At 46.7% G+C, this 18,183-nt stretch overlaps 1 protein-coding gene across 2 annotated transcripts in view; it reads left to right on the plus strand.

The window, feature by feature from the left end:
- The first annotated feature begins 709 nt into the window (after positions 1-709).
- Positions 710-18,183, plus strand: part of entpd1 (ectonucleoside triphosphate diphosphohydrolase 1) — a 50,659-nt gene continuing 33,185 nt past the window's right edge. For both annotated transcript variants that reach the window (XM_072456017.1, XM_072456018.1), the window contains exon 1: positions 710-872. In XM_072456017.1, the coding sequence (XP_072312118.1) occupies positions 857-872 (16 nt within the window). In that variant the 5' untranslated portion in view covers positions 710-856. The remainder of the gene's footprint in view (positions 873-18,183) is intronic.

Raw genomic sequence — 18,183 nt, forward strand, 5'->3', positions numbered from 1 at the left:
ACAATGTCTCGATCCATTCCATTCTGGAAGGCTAGAGACATTATAAGAACTGTTACATCGCCACCTAGTGATGTAATAGCAAGTAATTACATTGTATTCTAAATAAGGGTTAGAATGTGTGTGTCGTCGTGATTTTTTTCATCATTACAGGTTATAACAGAGGGCTTTACATTTAATGAGGAATGTATACTCACAAATACGTCTATATTTTGTTTTTTACAGCTTAAATACAGGAAAAAGTAGAATTTATGGAGTTATTACAATATTCGTCTGACCTGGTTCTCCAACACCGATCTTCCTGCCGACAATCAACCGGGAAAAGAATGCCAGTGGTCATTGTTGTTAACTCTTCTGCGCTGCTGTACCCGCACTGTCCAGCAGGGGCCGACGCCGATCATTCGGGAAAAGTATCCGATTTGTTCATTTCCGCGCGGCGCGTCTTAAGTTCCCGAAACGCACACCATAATCTCTGGATGACCGACACATTATCCTCTGCCTCCGCGGCGGGCGATACTTTCCTGAACACTACTCCCCCTGCTGGCCGCGCCCCCAACTCACCGCGCAGCGCGTAGACCTCCATAATATAGCCCCTTTAACGGGGCCGGGAGGGGGGCGGGCTGAGTGGAGCGATATGGGGGAGGAGGCAGCTCGCTTCCCTCATAAAGCCTGTGTATGTTAGAAGATAAACCACATCGGGACTGAGAGTCAGAGGAGAGCGGACGGGAAGAGAGTGAGAGTGTGAGAGAGAGAGAGAGAGAGAGAGAGAGAGAGAGAGAGAGAGAGAGAGAAAGGGGTCAGGAACAGTGAATGAGTGAAGAATAGACAGAGCATTGTGTCGCCGGCCAAGAGAGAACCCATGTCCGGACAAAGAGGTAGGTGTACCCCGCTCTGCCACGGGACCGTGCCACACATCGAGTCGGTCGGACAAGTGTAGAGGAAATGATTAAGACGCCCGGGTGCATTACACGCCTCGGAAAGCATGTGTCAAGTGAATGTAGCGCGTGGAAGTAAGAGGTGTGAGCAGGTGGCAAGGGCTTTAGAGTGGCAAGAGTAGCAGTAGTAGTAGTAGTAGTAGTAGTAGTAGTAGTAATAGCAGCTGCCGTATAAGTAGTAGTTGTAGCAGTTGTGGTAGAATTTGCTGTAGATAAACAAATGTGGACAAATATACAATAATGTACAAATATATTCATGTATTTGATCAGTGTCTTGTTACCGGCTTTGGAATGAAAAGACACATTTGAAATAATGTGTAATTGTAACAGTTTTGGAATGTTTTTGATTGCAGACAGAAGTAATGAGGATGTAACAGTTGCACAAATGTTGTGGTCAATTATTATTATTATTTTTGTACATATATATTTTTAAAAGATTAAAACATAGAATACGTGACAAACAGAACAGGACCAGCCAGCAAAATTAGGAATAGTAGTACAAAAAAATACCAAAAATTGCAAAAAGACATTTACCAACAAAAGAATCATGAAAAATATGAATTAGGTTTAAAAAAAAAAATCACTGTTTGTTTATATTGTGCATGTGGTGGACGTGGTTAGACTCTGTAGTTTTATAATGGACTGGGTCACTTTGGGTTTGCTCATTGTAGCAAACATTAAACCAAAGTAAGCGCAAGTAAGTCCATGGATTTGGCTGTATTTAGAATTGGGGCACATAGAAAAGTGATAAGTTGATATAAGTAATAATAGTAAATATAAAAGCAGTGTTGGTTTTGGTGGTTGTGGATCTTCTGTGTGAGATGATCATTGGAAAAATCAAGTCATTGTTGTCGTGTAGTGAAAAGTGCATGAGTTTTGTAAAGATCTGCTGTTCCAGTGACGCAAGTGTAGAAGCAGTAAAAGTAACAGACGAGTGGAAATGATATGGAAAAGTGGATAACAATTAAAAAATAGTTCCTTGTAAACAATTTATGAGGTGTTAAGAAGCGATAGTTATTTGTTTATTAGCACTTAGACAATTATTAGCATGTGTAGATCTGCATAATATGTTAGGAATGTTAATAAAGCATGACAACATGTTTATTACAATAATCCACTGCTTGTTAACGTCTTGCAAAATAGTAGTTTCACATGTGAAAGAGTGATAGAAGTGACACATTTAAGACGTCATTATGTTCTCTTCAAAAGTGTGTGAATGACTTACATGTCGTAGTGAAATGGAATCATGGTGAGGCAGGTGTGACCTGTACTATGGAGACTGTAGGGTGAGGAGAGGGGTGAGGAGGGGGAGGGAAGGAGGAGAGAAGGGGGAGGGAAGGAGGAGAGAAGGGGGAGAGAAGGAGGAGAGAAGGGGGAGAGAAGGAGGAGAGAAGGGGGAGGGAAGGGGGAGAGAAGGGGGAGGGAAGGGGGAGAGAAGGGGGAGGGAAGGGGGAGAGAAGGGGGAGAGAAGGGGGAGGGAAGGAGGAGAGAAGGGGGAGGGAAGGAGGAGAGAAGGGGGAGGGAAGGGGGAGAGAAGGGGGAGGGAAGGAGGAGAGAAGGGGGAGAGAAGGGGGAGAGAAGGGGGAGGGAAGGGGGAGAGAAGGGGGAGAGAAGGGGGAGGGAAGGAGGAGAGAAGGGGGAGGGAAGGGGGAGGGAAGGAGGAGAGAAGGGGGAGGGAAGGGGGAGGGAAGGAGGAGAGAAGGGGGAGAGAAGGGGGAGAGAAGGGGGAGGGAAGGAGGAGAGAAGGGGGAGGGAAGGAGGAGAGAAGGGGGAGAGAAGGAGGAGAGAAGGGGGAGGGAAGGGGGAGAGAAGGGGGAGAGAAGGGGGAGGGAAGGAGGAGAGAAGGGGGAGGGAAGGGGGAGGGAAGGAGGAGAGAAGGGGGAGGGAAGGGGGAGAGAAGGGGGAGGGAAGGAGGAGAGAAGGGGGAGAGAAGGGGGAGAGAAGGGGGAGGGAAGGAGGAGAGAAGGGGGAGGGAAGGAGGAGAGAAGGGGGAGGGAAGGGGGAGAGAAGGGGGAGAGAAGGGGGAGGGAAGGAGGAGAGAAGGGGGAGGGAAGGAGGAGAGAAGGGGGAGGGAAGGGGGAGGGAAGGAGGAGAGAAGGGGGAGGGAAGGGGGAGAGAAGGGGGAGAGAAGGAGGAGAGATGGGTGAGGGAAGGAGGAGAGAAGGAGGAGAGAAGGGGGAAGGAAGGAGGAGAGAAGGAGGAGAGAAGGGGGAGAGAAGGAGGAGAGATGGGTGAGGGAAGGAGGAGAGAAGGGGGAAGGAAGGGGGAGAGAAGGAGGAGAGAAGGGGGAGAGAAGGAGGAGAGAAGGAGGAGAGAAGGGGGAGAGAAGGAGGAGAGAAGGGGGAGAGAAGGAGGAGAGAAGGGGGAGGGAAGGAGGAGAGAAGGGGGAGGGAAGGAGGAGAGAAGGGGGAGGGAAGGGGGAGAGAAGGGGGAGAGAAGGAGGAGAGATGGGTGAGGGAAGGAGGAGAGAAGGAGGAGAGAAGGGGGAAGGAAGGAGGAGAGAAGGAGGAGAGATGGGTGAGGGAAGGAGGAGAGAAGGGGGAAGGAAGGGGGAGAGAAGGAGGAGAGAAGGGGGAGAGAAGGAGGAGAGAAGGGGGAGAGAAGGAGGAGAGAAGGAGGAGAGAAGGGGGAGAGAAGGAGGAGAGAAGAGGGAGGGAAGGAGGAGAGAAGGGGGAGGGAAGGGGGAGGGAAGGAGGAGAGAAGGGGGAGGGAAGGGGGAGAGAAGGAGGAGAGATGGGTGAGGGAAGGAGGAGAGAAGGAGGAGAGAAGGGGGAAGGAAGGAGGAGAGAAGGAGGAGAGAAGGGGGAGAGAAGGAGGAGAGATGGGTGAGGGAAGGAGGAGAGAAGGGGGAAGGAAGGGGGAGAGAAGGAGGAGAGAAGGGGGAGAGAAGGAGGAGAGAAGGAGGAGAGAAGGGGGAGAGAAGGAGGAGAGAAGGAGGAGAGAAGGGGGAGAGAAGGAGGAGAGAAGGGGGAGGGAAGGAGGAGAGAAGGGGGAGGGAAGGAGGAGAGAAGGGGGAGGGAAGGGGGAGAGAAGGGGGAGAGAAGGAGGAGAGATGGGTGAGGGAAGGAGGAGAGAAGGAGGAGAGAAGGGGGAAGGAAGGAGGAGAGAAGGAGGAGAGAAGGGGGAGAGAAGGAGGAGAGATGGGTGAGGGAAGGAGGAGAGAAGGGGGAAGGAAGGGGGAGAGAAGGAGGAGAGAAGGGGGAGAGAAGGAGGAGAGAAGGAGGAGAGAAGGGGGAGAGAAGGAGGAGAGAAGGAGGAGAGAAGGGGGAGAGAAGGAGGAGAGAAGAGGGAGGGAAGGAGGAGAGAAGGGGGAGGGAAGGGGGAGGGAAGGAGGAGAGAAGGGGGAGGGAAGGGGGAGAGAAGGAGGAGAGATGGGTGAGGGAAGGAGGAGAGAAGGAGGAGAGAAGGGGGAAGGAAGGAGGAGAGAAGGAGGAGAGAAGGGGGAGAGAAGGAGGAGAGATGGGTGAGGGAAGGAGGAGAGAAGGGGGAAGGAAGGGGGAGAGAAGGAGGAGAGAAGGGGGAGAGAAGGAGGAGAGAAGGAGGAGAGAAGGGGGAGAGAAGGAGGAGAGAAGGAGGAGAGAAGGGGGAGAGAAGGAGGAGAGAAGGAGGAGAGAAGGAGGAGAGAAGGAGGAGAGAAGGGGGCGAGAAGGGGGAGAGAAGGAGGAGAGAAGGAGGAGAGAAGGAGGAGAGATGGAGGAGAGAAGGAGGAGAGAAGGAGGAGAGAAGGGGGAGAGAAGGGGGAGAGAAGGAGGAGAGATGGAGGAGAGAAGGAGGAGAGAAGGAGGAGAGATGGAGGAGAGAAGGAGGAGAGAAGGAGGAGAGAAGGGGGAGAGAAGGAGGAGAGAAGGAGAGAAGGGTGAGAGAAGGAGGAGAGAAGGGGGAGAGAAGGAGGAGAGAAGGAGGAGAGAAGGAGGAGAGAAGGGGGAGAGAAGGAGGAGAGATAGAATTACCACTAAAAGTGGTGTGATGATTCAGACTTGTTCATCAGGTTCAAGAGAGAAAGAGACTTAATTTACTGCGTTAAATGAACATGAATAAATATCAGATCAGTTCAATGTCAGTATCATCTAAACTAAAGGACGTCTGTGACATGGATCTATAATATTATATATTACGGGCCGTCAGCTGATCACAGTTCCTAGTGTCTGTCTGTGGTGGGCGGGGTCTATATACATGTGCGGCGTTAATATTTAAACTATAATTGTATATGAATGACGCAATCGTGTGAGAAAGTCGTCCCAAGTCGAAGGTCCATTTAAACTGGGTTTGTTCCACACTTCCTGGTTTAGTCTGATGTAAACACTCACGCATCGTTAAAGGATCAGCCATTTAAACTCCTCTGAACTCTGTGTATCGTTCCAGTTCAAACAATAACTACTTTATTCCGTTTTTTGTTGTTGCCGCTCGTTTCGTAACCGCGGTGATTTGGTCCTTGTTCCGTTGGGAGTCGCCGCTCGATCCTTCAGGTCATTTTCGGGCCCGATCGCTGTAGAATCATTCAAATCAGACGACTTCAGATGTGTGGGAGGGCCCCGGCCCACGTGTGGGAGGGCCCCGGCCCACGTGTGGGAGGGGCCCGGCCCGCGTGTGGGAGGGGCCCGGCCCGCGTGTGGGAGGGCCCGGTCCACGTGTGGGAGGGGCCGGTCCACGTGTAGGAGGGGCCCGGTCCACATGTGGGAGGGGCCGGTCCACGTGTGGGAGGGGCCCGGTCCACGTGTGGGAGGGGCCCGGTCCACGTGTGGTTGTGCACTTCCTGTGTCTTCATCGTGTTCCGGGATGTTCCTCTTTAGGTGGAAAATGCAGCGCAACGTCTTTCGAGCGACAGGAAGTGGGTTTGTGATGAGTCAAGACTGAACCTTTATTTGAACATTTATGTATAATTCTGTTTAAATGTAAAACAGCAACAAAAGGCCAACAATAAGAGAGAGAGAAGGGGGAGAGAAGGAGGAGAGAAGGGGGAGAGAAGGAGGAGAGAAGGAGGAGAGAAGGAGGAGAGAAGGAGGAGAGAAGGGGGCGAGAAGGAGGAGAGAAGGAGGAGAGAAGGGGGCGAGAAGGAGGAGAGAAGGAGGAGAGAAGGGGGCGAGAAGGGGGAGAGAAGGAGGAGAGAAGGAGGAGAGAAGGAGGAGAGAAGGAGGAGAGAAGGGGGCGAGAAGGGGGAGAGAAGGAGGAGAGAAGGGGGCGAGAAGGGGGAGAGAAGGAGGAGAGATGGAGGAGAGAAGGAGGAGAGAAGGGGGCGAGAAGGAGGAGAGAAGGAGGAGAGAAGGGGGAGAGAAGGAGGAGAGAAGGGGGCGAGAAGGAGGAGAGAAGGGGGAGAGAAGGGGGAGAGAAGGAGGAGAGATGGAGGAGAGAAGGAGGAGAGAAGGAGGAGAGATGGAGGAGAGAAGGGGGAGAGAAGGAGGAGAGAAGGGGGAGAGAAGGAGGAGAGAAGGGGGAGAGAAGGAGGAGAGAAGGGGGAGAGAAGGAGAGAAGGGTGAGAGAAGGAGGGGAGAAGGGGGAGAGAAGGAGGAGAGAAGGAGGAGAGATGGAGGAGAGAAGGAGGAGAGAAGGGGGAGAGAAGGAGGAGAGAAGGGGGAGAGATGGAGGAGAGAAGGGGGAGAGAAGGAGGAGAGAAGGGGGAGAGAAGGAGGAGAGAAGGGGGAGAGAAGGAGGAGAGATGGAGGAGAGAAGGGGGAGAGAAGGAGGAGAGAAGGGGGAGAGAAGGAGAGAAAGAGGAGAGATGGTGGAGAGAAGGGGAGAGAAGAAGGAGAGAAGGAGGAGAGAAGGAGGAGAGATGGAGGAGAGAAGGAGGAGAGAAGGAGGAGAGAAGGGGGAGAGAAGGGGGAGAGAAGGAGGAGAGAAGGGGGAGAGAAGGAGGAGAGATGGAGGAGAGAAGGGGGAGAGAAGGAGGAGAGAAGGGGGAGAGAAGGAGGAGAGAAAGAGGAGAGATGGTGGAGAGAAGGGGAGAGAAGAAGGAGAGAAGGAGGAGAGAAGGAGGAGAGAAGGAGGAGAGAAGGAGGAGAGAAGGGGGAGAGAAGGGGGAGAGAAGGGGGAGAGAAGGAGGAGAGAAGGAGGAGAGAAGGGGGAGAGAAGGAGGAGAGAAGGAGGAGAGAAGGGGGAGAGAAGGGGGAGAGAAGGAGGAGAGAAGGAGGAGAGAAGGAGGAGAGAAGGGGGAGAGAAGGAGGAGAGAAGGGGAGAGAGATATATTTCCAGATCGGACTAAAGCAAGGCCAGTGCAATGACAATGTTTGTGTCTTTTAATCTTTGTGGAGGTTCTGCTAAAAAGAATATTACACATTTTAAAATAATAATAACCTCCCCCTTAAGCCCCGCCCCCTTAAGCCCCCCCCCTGTCTGTAATCCTCTTAAGTCTGATGTGAAGGAGTTAATTATGTGCTTTTTGAACCATTTATTACTTCTTCAAAACTGTCAGCTAGATCAGAAATTCATACTTTTTTTTTTTTTTTTCTCAAGCACATTTTTTAAGCCAGATGCCCTTCCCTGGTGACAAACGCCTCGCTTCATAGAGGCGTGTACATGGCGTATGCTCTAAATATACCTCAGAACATGCCACAGAAATACACAATAGCATAAAAACACAAAGGTAAAAACATTTGCATTTATAATAAGCGGCGAAATCGTCAATATTTGCCATTAAAGTGACGCTTTTAAGATCCAGCAATCAGCTAATTACGGCTACGCTAACGTCACATGAGTGTTACGAGTGTTAGCTGCTGAGGGGGGAAGCAGTCATTCAATCTATATGTAATAAACAGAGTCGACGTAAATGTCAAGTGCTTCCCACAGAGAGAAACAGCCTCCAGGTCAATGCAGGTGCAACACTTCATCATGTGTGTCTTAAAGGGCCAGCGTCGTTTATGAGACTTACCGTAACTCAGCTTAAAGGTGCTCTCTGCTTTCATTGTGACGGTTATTGATTTACTGTGAATATTCCACAGAACGGCATGGATATATTTTTACTTTTAACTTTTTATCATTGTTATTTTTATTATTTAATTTGTTTCTTTTTAATCATTTATTTTATTTTTCTAATTGATTTATATGTTATATTTTTTACTATATATTTTTACTTTAAACTTTTTATCATTATTGTTTTTATTATTTAATTTGTTTCTTTTTTAATCATGTATTTTATTTTTCAAATGTATTTATATGTTATATTTTTTACTATATATTTTTACTTTTAACTTTTTATCATTATATTTTTTATTCTTTAATGTGTTTCTTTTTTAGTCATTTATTTTATTTTTAAAATTTATTTATATGTTAATTTTTTAGCTTAAAATAAATAATCATTCTAAATAAATAAAATAATAAGGAAATTAAATTAAATATAAATGAATAGTATTTTTGTACTGTGAATTTAAAACAACTTAAAAAACTGAAAAATCAATGACGTCTCCGAAGAAAAATAGCAGTTGGCAAATGCCCCATGAGAAAAGTGACACATTGTACCTTTAAAATCCTGTACTTTTTACAAACATTGATAAAGCAATAATGGCAGTATTTTAATTAAAAAATTGTAACTCAAGACACAAGGGGGCGTCATTCGCACAAATAATCTGCTTTTGTATATTAGTGTTGAGATCACATTGTTGACAAATGAAGCCTGCGTAAATTCAGCCTGGAAGACCTAACTCCTTCCTACATCAAGGCCTCCATGGAAGGACCCTGCTCCCCAGCGCCATCATCGCACTCAAGCGGGCGTGGCCTGTCCGTCTGTGAGAGTCAGATCCCTCACTTCACCATGGACTCTCCCAGGTTTCTGCGCTTATCCCAAAGAGGTTATGCAGTTTTTCCTGGCCAAAGAAGTAGGGTGAAAGGTCAGGGGGCGTCTGTACCATGGCCCTCGCACCTGCTCCTCATCCCCAATCAACGCTCCCAGTGACTCCTCCCTGCTCCCAATCAGCACCAGGCGGTGGCATTTAAGCCCTCAGGCAGATGGCTCGGCCGCTCAAACCGTACTGCGACCCACCACCTCCCCAGCTCCTCCTCTGCATTCCCCTCATCCTCTACCTTCTCTCCACATCTACCACCACCAGTCTCCAGGCTCCGGGGGGAGACATCTAATACAAATAGATCATGGAGTGCCCATGATCGCAACGTCTTCCGCCGGGGTCTGAGCGCCAAATAACTCGCAAATAAAGCTTGCTAAACAGTCCATTCTCGTGGTCTCTTTGTCTCTCCAGGGTGAAATGAATCGAGCATTTACCGCAGAATTAGCCGACGTTACAGGCTATTGTTGGTGTTAAAAAGAGCTTAAACCACTTCTATCTGCACGTTATTGGTGTATTTTTAGACAAAATAGCTTATATTTCTGCTCAAATAGGCCGATGTACATCTGTCAGTGTTGGGATGGTTGCCACGGTTACTATGTGAACTTTACTTGAATATTTGTATTACTTGTACTTCAGCTTTACAGTAGAAATATCACAACACTAATGGTGTTTACTGCATAATAAGGCCAATGTTGTACCTGCATCGACTTTAAAGTGACCACAGCCACGGTCGCTATGACAACGCTGTTATAACCACCACACACTCACCTGCAGACTACAGTCACTCTACCGCACACTCACCTGCAGACTACAGTCACTCTACCACACACTCACCTGCAGACTACAGTCACTCTACCACACACTCACCTGCAGACTACAGTCACTCTACCGCACACTCACCTGCAGACTACAGTCACTCTACCACACAGTCACCTGCAGACTACAGTCACTCTACCGCACAGTCACCTGCAGACTACAGTCACTCCACCACACACTCACCTGCAGACTACAGTCACTCTACCGCACAGTCACCTGCAGACTACAGTCACTCTACCACACACTCACCTGCAGACTACAGTCACTCTACCACACACTCACCCGCAGACTACAGTCACTCCACCACACACTCAACCGCAGACTACAGTCACTCTACCGCACACTCACCTGCAGACTACAGTCACTCTACCACACACTCACCTGCAGACTACAGTCACTCCACCACACACTCACCTGCAGACTACAGTCACTCTACCGCACAGTCACCTGCAGACTACAGTCACTCTACCGCACAGTCACCTGCAGACTACACTCACTCTACCGCACAGTCACCTGCAGACTACAGTCACTCTACCACACACTCACCTGCAGACTACAGTCACTCTACCGCACACTCACCTGCAGACTACAGTCACTCTACCGCACAGTCACCTGCAGACTACACTCACTCTACCGCACACTCACCTGCAGACTACAGTCACTCTACCACACACTCACCTGCAGACTACAGTCACTCTACCGCACACTCACCTGCAGACTACAGTCACTCTACCGCACACTCACCTGCAGACTACAGTCACTCTACCACACACTCACCTGCAGACTACAGTCACTCTACCGCACAGTCACCTGCAGACTACACTCACTCTACCGCACAGTCACCTGCAGACTACAGTCACTCTACCGCACAGTCACCTGCAGACTACACTCACTCTACCGCACACTCACCTGCAGACTACAGTCACTCTACCACACACTCACCTGCAGACTACAGTCACTCTACCGCACACTCACCTGCAGACTACAGTCACTCTACCGCACACTCACCTGCAGACTACAGTCACTCTACCACACAGTCACCTGCAGACTACAGTCACTCTACCGCACAGTCACCTGCAGACTACACTCACTCTACCGCACAGTCACCTGCAGACTACAGTCACTCTACCACACACTCACCTGCAGACTACAGTCACTCTACCACACACTCACCTGCAGACTACAGTCACTCTACCACACACTCACCTGCAGACTACAGTCACTCTACCGCACAGTCACCTGCAGACTACAGTCACTCTACCGCACAGTCACCTGCAGACTACACTCACTCTACCGCACAGTCACCTGCAGACTACACTCACTCTACCGCACAGTCACCTGCAGACTACACTCACTCTACCGCACAGTCACCTGCAGACTAAGTGCTATTGTCGTCTGGTCGAGCGATTACAAAGGAATAACGTTAATCCCCCCGTTTGACTCATGAGTCTGAAAAAGGATCGGGTGACACACTTTCATGTCTGTCTCTTTCAAGTACGTTGTGCAAACACCCGACACTTGAAGATTTATGAGCGCCTGGTTTTTATTTGTGTCGCGGAGTAAGTTATGTCATCGAAAATCAAACACAGATACAGCAAAACCAGGCTCCATGGCTCGTTAACTGTTAATATATTCGAATACGCAGCAATAAAAAGGCCAGAAAGCGAGTGTACTGTTTGATACGAGTGAGTGCGCCGGGTACACATCACCTGCTGGTCTCCATGGCGATACTGACATGCCTAGTTTTGTACCCATGTACAGCTTTTTCAATTTTTTTTGTAAATGAGTCAATTGCGTTGTTCCCCAAGCAACTCGTTGTGACAAAAGGAGACCGCTGCACGCTGTCCGCAGCTAATAACGAAGTGTTTAATTTTAACCCGAACGCGAGTGCCAAAAGCAGGGCTCTGATTGGCTACACTCGGGGCTTTACTTTTGTCGTCGGAAAAAAACCTGTTCTATTTCATTCAATTTGTCGTTCTAACGCCAGTGAAACACGAGTGAAAATGAATGCATTTGGATCATTTTTAAAGGTTTTAAGCATTTTTAATTTGAGTTCCTATTCGCAGATCTAGTTTCTCCTTTCGCCTTGTGGAAATCATGCACCCCAACTTTAAACTTGATTATCTAAGCAGGTGGTGGCCAAGTTACAAGTCGGATCTGTAGCGAGGCAATAACACTCACATTCTGAAGGCACGTTTTTCAAGGTATTAGGCAAAGCAATAACACGTCCAGAGAGGTAACAGCCTCCGGAGAACATCATCTCCGTGAGTTCAGACGGGCGTGATGCTGTAACAGAAAGAAAAACACATCCCAGGAGACCGAAAAACATGACGTACTCCTGCCAGAATCAAGCAGCGAAAACACTGCTAATCTGAAGGTGTGATGGAGGGAGCGGTGACCAGACTCGTCCTGAAGGATCCCATAAGTGTGTTTTGGGATCCCGGGCGACCAGCAGCGCCGGAGGATGGGTCACGAAGCAGATTTTTACTTTTTTTTGTCTTAAATGTTTCCGATCCAAACACCATGAGCTTTTTCTATGATATAAACGTTTAAATTGCATCCGAATCAGTGCTTGACTAAAACAGTATGTACCTTTTATTACGCTTACCAGACAATTTATCGTTTGACTATTAGCGATTCTTCCTGTTAAAAAGCCCAGGGGTGTTTCAATGGAAATACTCGATCTTAACGTGTTTAGACAACAATTTATTTCCATATCTAAACACACTCATTTGCAGTTGATTTACCGCGCAATAAATTCAATGAATCATGTTTGGGGGGCAATATTTGTCACGGATTATGGCAATTTTTGTGTGCAGTAATTGAGATCGAGCCGTAGATAATTGAACAAATAACGCAGTATATATACAGATACACAATAACGATGTACTTTAGTGCGTTTTAGTAAGTTTGTCTGTATAATCCTGCAGCAATATATCACACTTCAAAATGTGTGATTGTTGGATTTATCTTCTAACTGTGATGGCTTTGCTTCTGCTGCTGTCAGACTGTACAACAAACACTGTTAGCCCTGAACACGTGCAATACTGACTTAACCATGTGCAATACTGACTTAACCATGTGCAATACTGACTTAACCATGTGCAATACTGACTTAACCATGTGCAATACTGACTTAACCATGTGCAATACTGACTTAACCATGTGCAATTACTGTCACATTCATGTGCAATTACTATCGTACTCACAAGCAATTAAGGCCATAGTCATGTGCATATAACTAATGTAAATAATAATGTTTACTTACCATTAGTATTAGTATTATTTAGTCTTATGCAAGCTATTTTTACTTTACTTTATTTTATTTTATTATTATTTACTTTATTTTTATTATTATTATTATATATTTTTTATTTATTTTATTATTTTTCCCCCTCCATTCCCTATTAAGATATGAGAGGAGTTTTGTTAATAAGAGTTTTTTGTTTTGTTTATAAGAGTTCTTCTATTATTTTTTTTCAAACTTCCTAACGTTGTAACACCGAAATTTCCCCATGTGTGGACAATAAAGGATTATCTTATCTTATTAAAAAAAATGATAATAAGTAGAGGAATTATCATAATTCATCATTTAAAGGCAAAATAAAACAACTTTTTATGTGATATAAACGACAAAAATGCACAAAATAAACACATTTATTTGACCTAGCACCTCGCACTGCTCACGCTCGCATGCTTTAAATACTTGTGGAGGAGCAGAGCGGGGAGGACACGCACTCCCCTCGTACATCCAGTTAAAATAACCCAAAACATGTGTTACATCAAAGATCGTTGCCGCTGAAGCTGAAGCGGTCACTCCAGGTCCGCGACGCCGTGACACTTTCAGACGCTTCACGATTGCGCGTCCCGAGACCGTAAAAGACGTCTGACACATGTCTTTTGTTTTTCGGGCGCGCGCGGACTCGCGGTCGAACCCCTCTGATCTCACGCCGGTGCTCGCGGCGGCGCTAATCCCTCCGCTCTGTGCCCGGACATGCGCTCGGCTGAAGTGCGCCGACCTCAGCGTCATCGCAAACACGCCGCGACACGAGCCCGAGCTTTAGACGTGGTGTTTGTCGCCATGGAAACCAATCACGGGTGGAAATAGCGTCAGCCGCTCGCATCCGACACCTATTGGCGAATCGGACCGGGAAGATGGACGACGGTGGCGATTGTTGTGGCGGGAAAAAGGTGCACGCAACGCAGCAGATTTGTTGTGTTGTTTTTGGGACTCGATTTGAGTTTGTTGCGTCATATTATTCCGTGTGATTAGTGGGATTTTATGGATAATGGATTGAAGGAATAAACGTGTAGAACAAAGAAAGTGGAGAAGTCAGTGATGCAAAGATCGTGGTTTGTGGTTCAAAAGTTACAGCTGCAGCGTTTCTCTTGAATTAAAGGACGTATTATGCAAAATGTAGCTTAATCCTGCCAACTACGCCAGCTCCATTCTGTGCCTCAGAAAAAACACTTCTCTTTTTAAGTCCACACGAGTATTGTATGCTTTCAGTTACATACATTATTTCAGTTCTACAACATGTAATGGCTGACAACAATACAAATGATGCCAGATAAGTGTCCTTTAATTGAGTTTGTACCCGCGACAGCAGCGTGACAGCATCAGACCGCTGCAGCGTGTCAGCGTCTAACTGTAAAACATCGTTACGAATGGCGTCGCTCCCAGACCTACGCGAAAGAACCGCGTGGAACACTTTGGGACTTCAGTGGTTCGTCTAGAAACGCAGTAAAAATGTACGCACTGAAGTAAATACTAGTGAAATGCAAAGGTTTTGTGAAAGGTAGAGTACATTTGCCTGACCAGCCGTTCCCAACACGTTTTGACAGACTGAACAAAACCGTGAGGGTCTGAGGCTCGACCAGCGGGGCTGGCGGGCGTGTCAGGCAACGAGTAAACGCCTCCCGGTACTTACTTTTTGTTCCACACTGAAAATTGGTCGCCGCGCTTGTTCCACCAGGATCACGTTTCTTGTCGAGGGAACACAACGTGGAATTGTCATGGAAATACCTTCTAGTCGGTGCAGAAACAATGACATAACGTCCATCTTTACGTGAATACCGCAATTTAAACACAGACACACACAGACACACAGACAGGCACACACACACACACACACACACACACACACATATACAGACACACACACACACAGACACACACACAAACACACTTAGAGGCTAAAGGCAGGCAAGGACAGAGCAGAACAAGCCGGGAGACGTGGATGCACCGCCCCATATGTCTTCACTTGTCCTGACTCAGGCCTTGAAGACATTTCCTCTCCACACAAACAAAAACAATGACTTTGACTCTGGCACGTTCCCAGTGCAATCATCCTGCCGCTGGAGGTAACTGCTCACCGTTCTGATGCTGTCACTTCGGGATCGGGAGCTCGCTGTAGTTAATCCCCAGTGGGAAAATCCAAGTGACCTCTATTTCTACGAACGATTATTGGTAACGAACCCCGCGGAGGAATGTCGTCCTCCACAGCGTTATGTAAACTGGTTATGGCCACGATAGGCTCCGGCTTGTCAAAACCCTTCGGATAACTAGTAATTGAAGGATAAACCGATGTTTGCTTTGGCTCATTACGATTTAATGACATAGCACAACATCCCTCCAGTATGAAATATGAATTATGTGCAGTTTGCAACAAAACAAAACTATCTTCACGGACATAGAAGGCCTCATTATGTCGATGCTAATGACCTGCACTGCATTTTGTCCTTAAGATGCCATTCGGTATAACGCCTTGAGCTCTAAATCACAACCAGAGGAAGTCAGCACGATCATGTTTGAACCGTTTATGTTTTATGTCAATCTTTGTCTTTCTGTGCTTTATTAGACGGGACAGCTGGGCGTGAAATGGGGTCGAGAGAGAAGGAAGAAGGGATTGGAACTCTGCATTTGGAGCCTGGCGTGCTTAAGCTTGTTTGATCGATCCTGTCTATGAAGTCGTAGCCTCATAAAAACTCTCTGTTTCAATTTCCCCAGATTTGTAAGAGCAAAAAGGTAAAGATCCAGAAGTCTCCTGTGCTGTTCAAGTCCATCAGCGCGCCCCATTGTAATTCCCTCTGCTGCCAGTAGAAGACTGCTAACACCAAATCCTGATGAGGGAACGTCTTATCGATAGAATGAATGCGCTTTTCATTATTATTTCACTTTTAAAACATGTTTAAAGGTGTAAAACGTGCTGTTTGAAACAAGCTGAAAACACAGAAGATCCCGCGTCATTTTGAAGGTGCAATATGTGACTTTTCTGATCCACCACTTTAGTTTGTCGCATGGAAATGGTCAGGAATGTTCCACACTATGGCTCGGTTTGCTAAGCGTTAAAGAGAACAGAACCAATCACATAAACCCAGAAGTGACGCAAAAAACCCGACACGCTTAACCGGATATTACGTTGCCCGTGTCAACAAGGCGTGTTCCGCGTTATCTGTCCCCGAACGCAGAAAATGTCTCCTGAATCGCGACGACCATGTCATCAATTACCAACTGCGCGCTACATTAGCACGTCAGACTGCTAGCTTTGGTTTGTTTCCCCATTGTCATTCCCTCTGCTGCCAGTAGAAGACAAGCTAACACCAAATCCTGATGAGGGAACGTCTTATTGATAGAATGAATGTGCTTTTCATTATTATTTCACTTCTAAAACACAGAGGAGCATGTTTAAAGGTGTAATACGTCAATTTAAAGGTGCAATATGTGACTTTTCTGATCCACCACTTTAGTTTGTCTCATGGAAATGGCCAGGAATGTTCCACACTTAAAGAGACGACTGAATGCATGTGCCACATTAGCCTAGCTGCTGCTACAGTTGTACGATTACCCAAAAGCTAACGCGCTAAAAACTTCTCGCTAGCCCCATAAACGCCGCAGGATGTTTACGGCTGGTGGGGAATCTGTTTTCGTGAGGTCTAAACATGTGCTCGCCTCCCCCTGGCCCTAACGCACTTCTGCGGGGTCCCAGACATTCCTGACCACTTGAGTGAAACAGAAACACAGCGTGGCGCGACTTCTGGAGGAAAAACCACGGCGTTATGAGTCTTCCGTGAGCGCTTAAGGACAGAAACAACCACTTTTAATCCAAATCACGTGCAGATATTTGTGTTAACTCCTTGCGTTGCAGTTTAGCGCAACCGTAGCCAATAAACCGACTAATAAACATGTCAGCGACAACTTACTTATCGGTCTAATGGTTCACAACAAACAATTCGTTGGAGCTGTAAAACGTGTGGGCGGTGAAGGCGTCGACACGAGACACAAAACATCACAAAACATCACAAAACGAGACACAAAACATCACAAAACATCACAAAACATCACAAAACGAGACACAAAACATCACAAAACATCACAAAACGAGACACAAAACATCACAAAAACAGCACAAAACGAGACACAAAACATCACAAAACGAGACACAAAACATCACAAAAACAGCACAAGACGAGACACAAAACATCACAAAACGAGACACAAAACATCACAAAACGAGACACAAAACATCACAAAACGAGACACAAAACATCACGCTCAGTTACGACAATAATCAGTTTTACCCCAAATCACTAAATCCATTGAATTCTTCTTCCTCTGTGTCACTTCTAAACAACTCCACAAACTCCAGAGGAAGAGGAAGTGCAGGTTCTTGTGGCCGTCAGTGTGAAAATAATCAACATGTGGAAAAAGGTGCGACTTATAATCCGGAAAATATGATGAAGTATTAAGAGTCCACAGAATAAAAGAGAGTTTACTTTTAGTCGTGTTTTATAGACGACTAAAATAGACTTTATAGGTTCTTGTTTGAACAGAAGCTGATCTTTGACCTTCAGTTGGAAATCGCCACATCCCAAAGTAAAAACAAAGCCGATGTCTTTATCTCGCTCACACTTCCTCGTCCTGTCGCTCTGGCCCGAGACATCGCGGCGTCACAAGTATACGATAAAAACGACCGCAGTAACTTTGTATTTGACCCGTGACTTGTATTTTTAGGTGAACTTTGAGTATTTCACATCTTTTACTCCAAACTGCGCGTCGCAAAAGCAGTATTTGATGATGAGAAATACCAAACGGAACGATATTTTTATTTGTTCCACAGTATGGCATTAGACCTATCTTTTAATTCAATTACCGTATTTTCTGAACTATAAGTCGCACTGGAGTATAAGTCGCACCAGCCAAAAAATGCATAATAGAGATGAAAAAAACATATATAAGTCGCTCTGGAGTATGAAATGCAGTTGCAAATAACAAATAATATCACATATAAGTCGCTCTGGAGTATAAGTATAAGTATGAATATAAGTATAAGTCGCACCCGGGCCAAAACTATGAAACGACTTATAGTCCAGAAAATACGGTACAAGCGTTTTTGTGCCTCAAAATGCCTTCGAAAAACACGTTTAGCTGCTCGTTTCTATGGCGTTAGCATGGCAGGCACAGCAACAACAATACAGCATATATTTACAGTAACTCTGCACCCGAAAAGTTACACCGTGCACCTTTAACCCAAACCATCCATAGTACCGTATTATCCGCACTATAAGGAGCATTAAGCCGAACAAAACGTGTACCACACAAAATCACAGGATTAGGTCATATACAAGTCGTTTTGTGAAGAAATGATAGGCTTTTAAAT

The sequence above is a fragment of the Eucyclogobius newberryi genome, unplaced genomic scaffold (assembly GCF_026437365.1).
Source record: "Eucyclogobius newberryi isolate DKJ021-1_F unplaced genomic scaffold, fEucNew1.0.hap1 SCAF_20, whole genome shotgun sequence".
In the NCBI taxonomy this organism is placed as follows: Eukaryota; Metazoa; Chordata; class Actinopteri; order Gobiiformes; family Gobiidae; genus Eucyclogobius; species Eucyclogobius newberryi.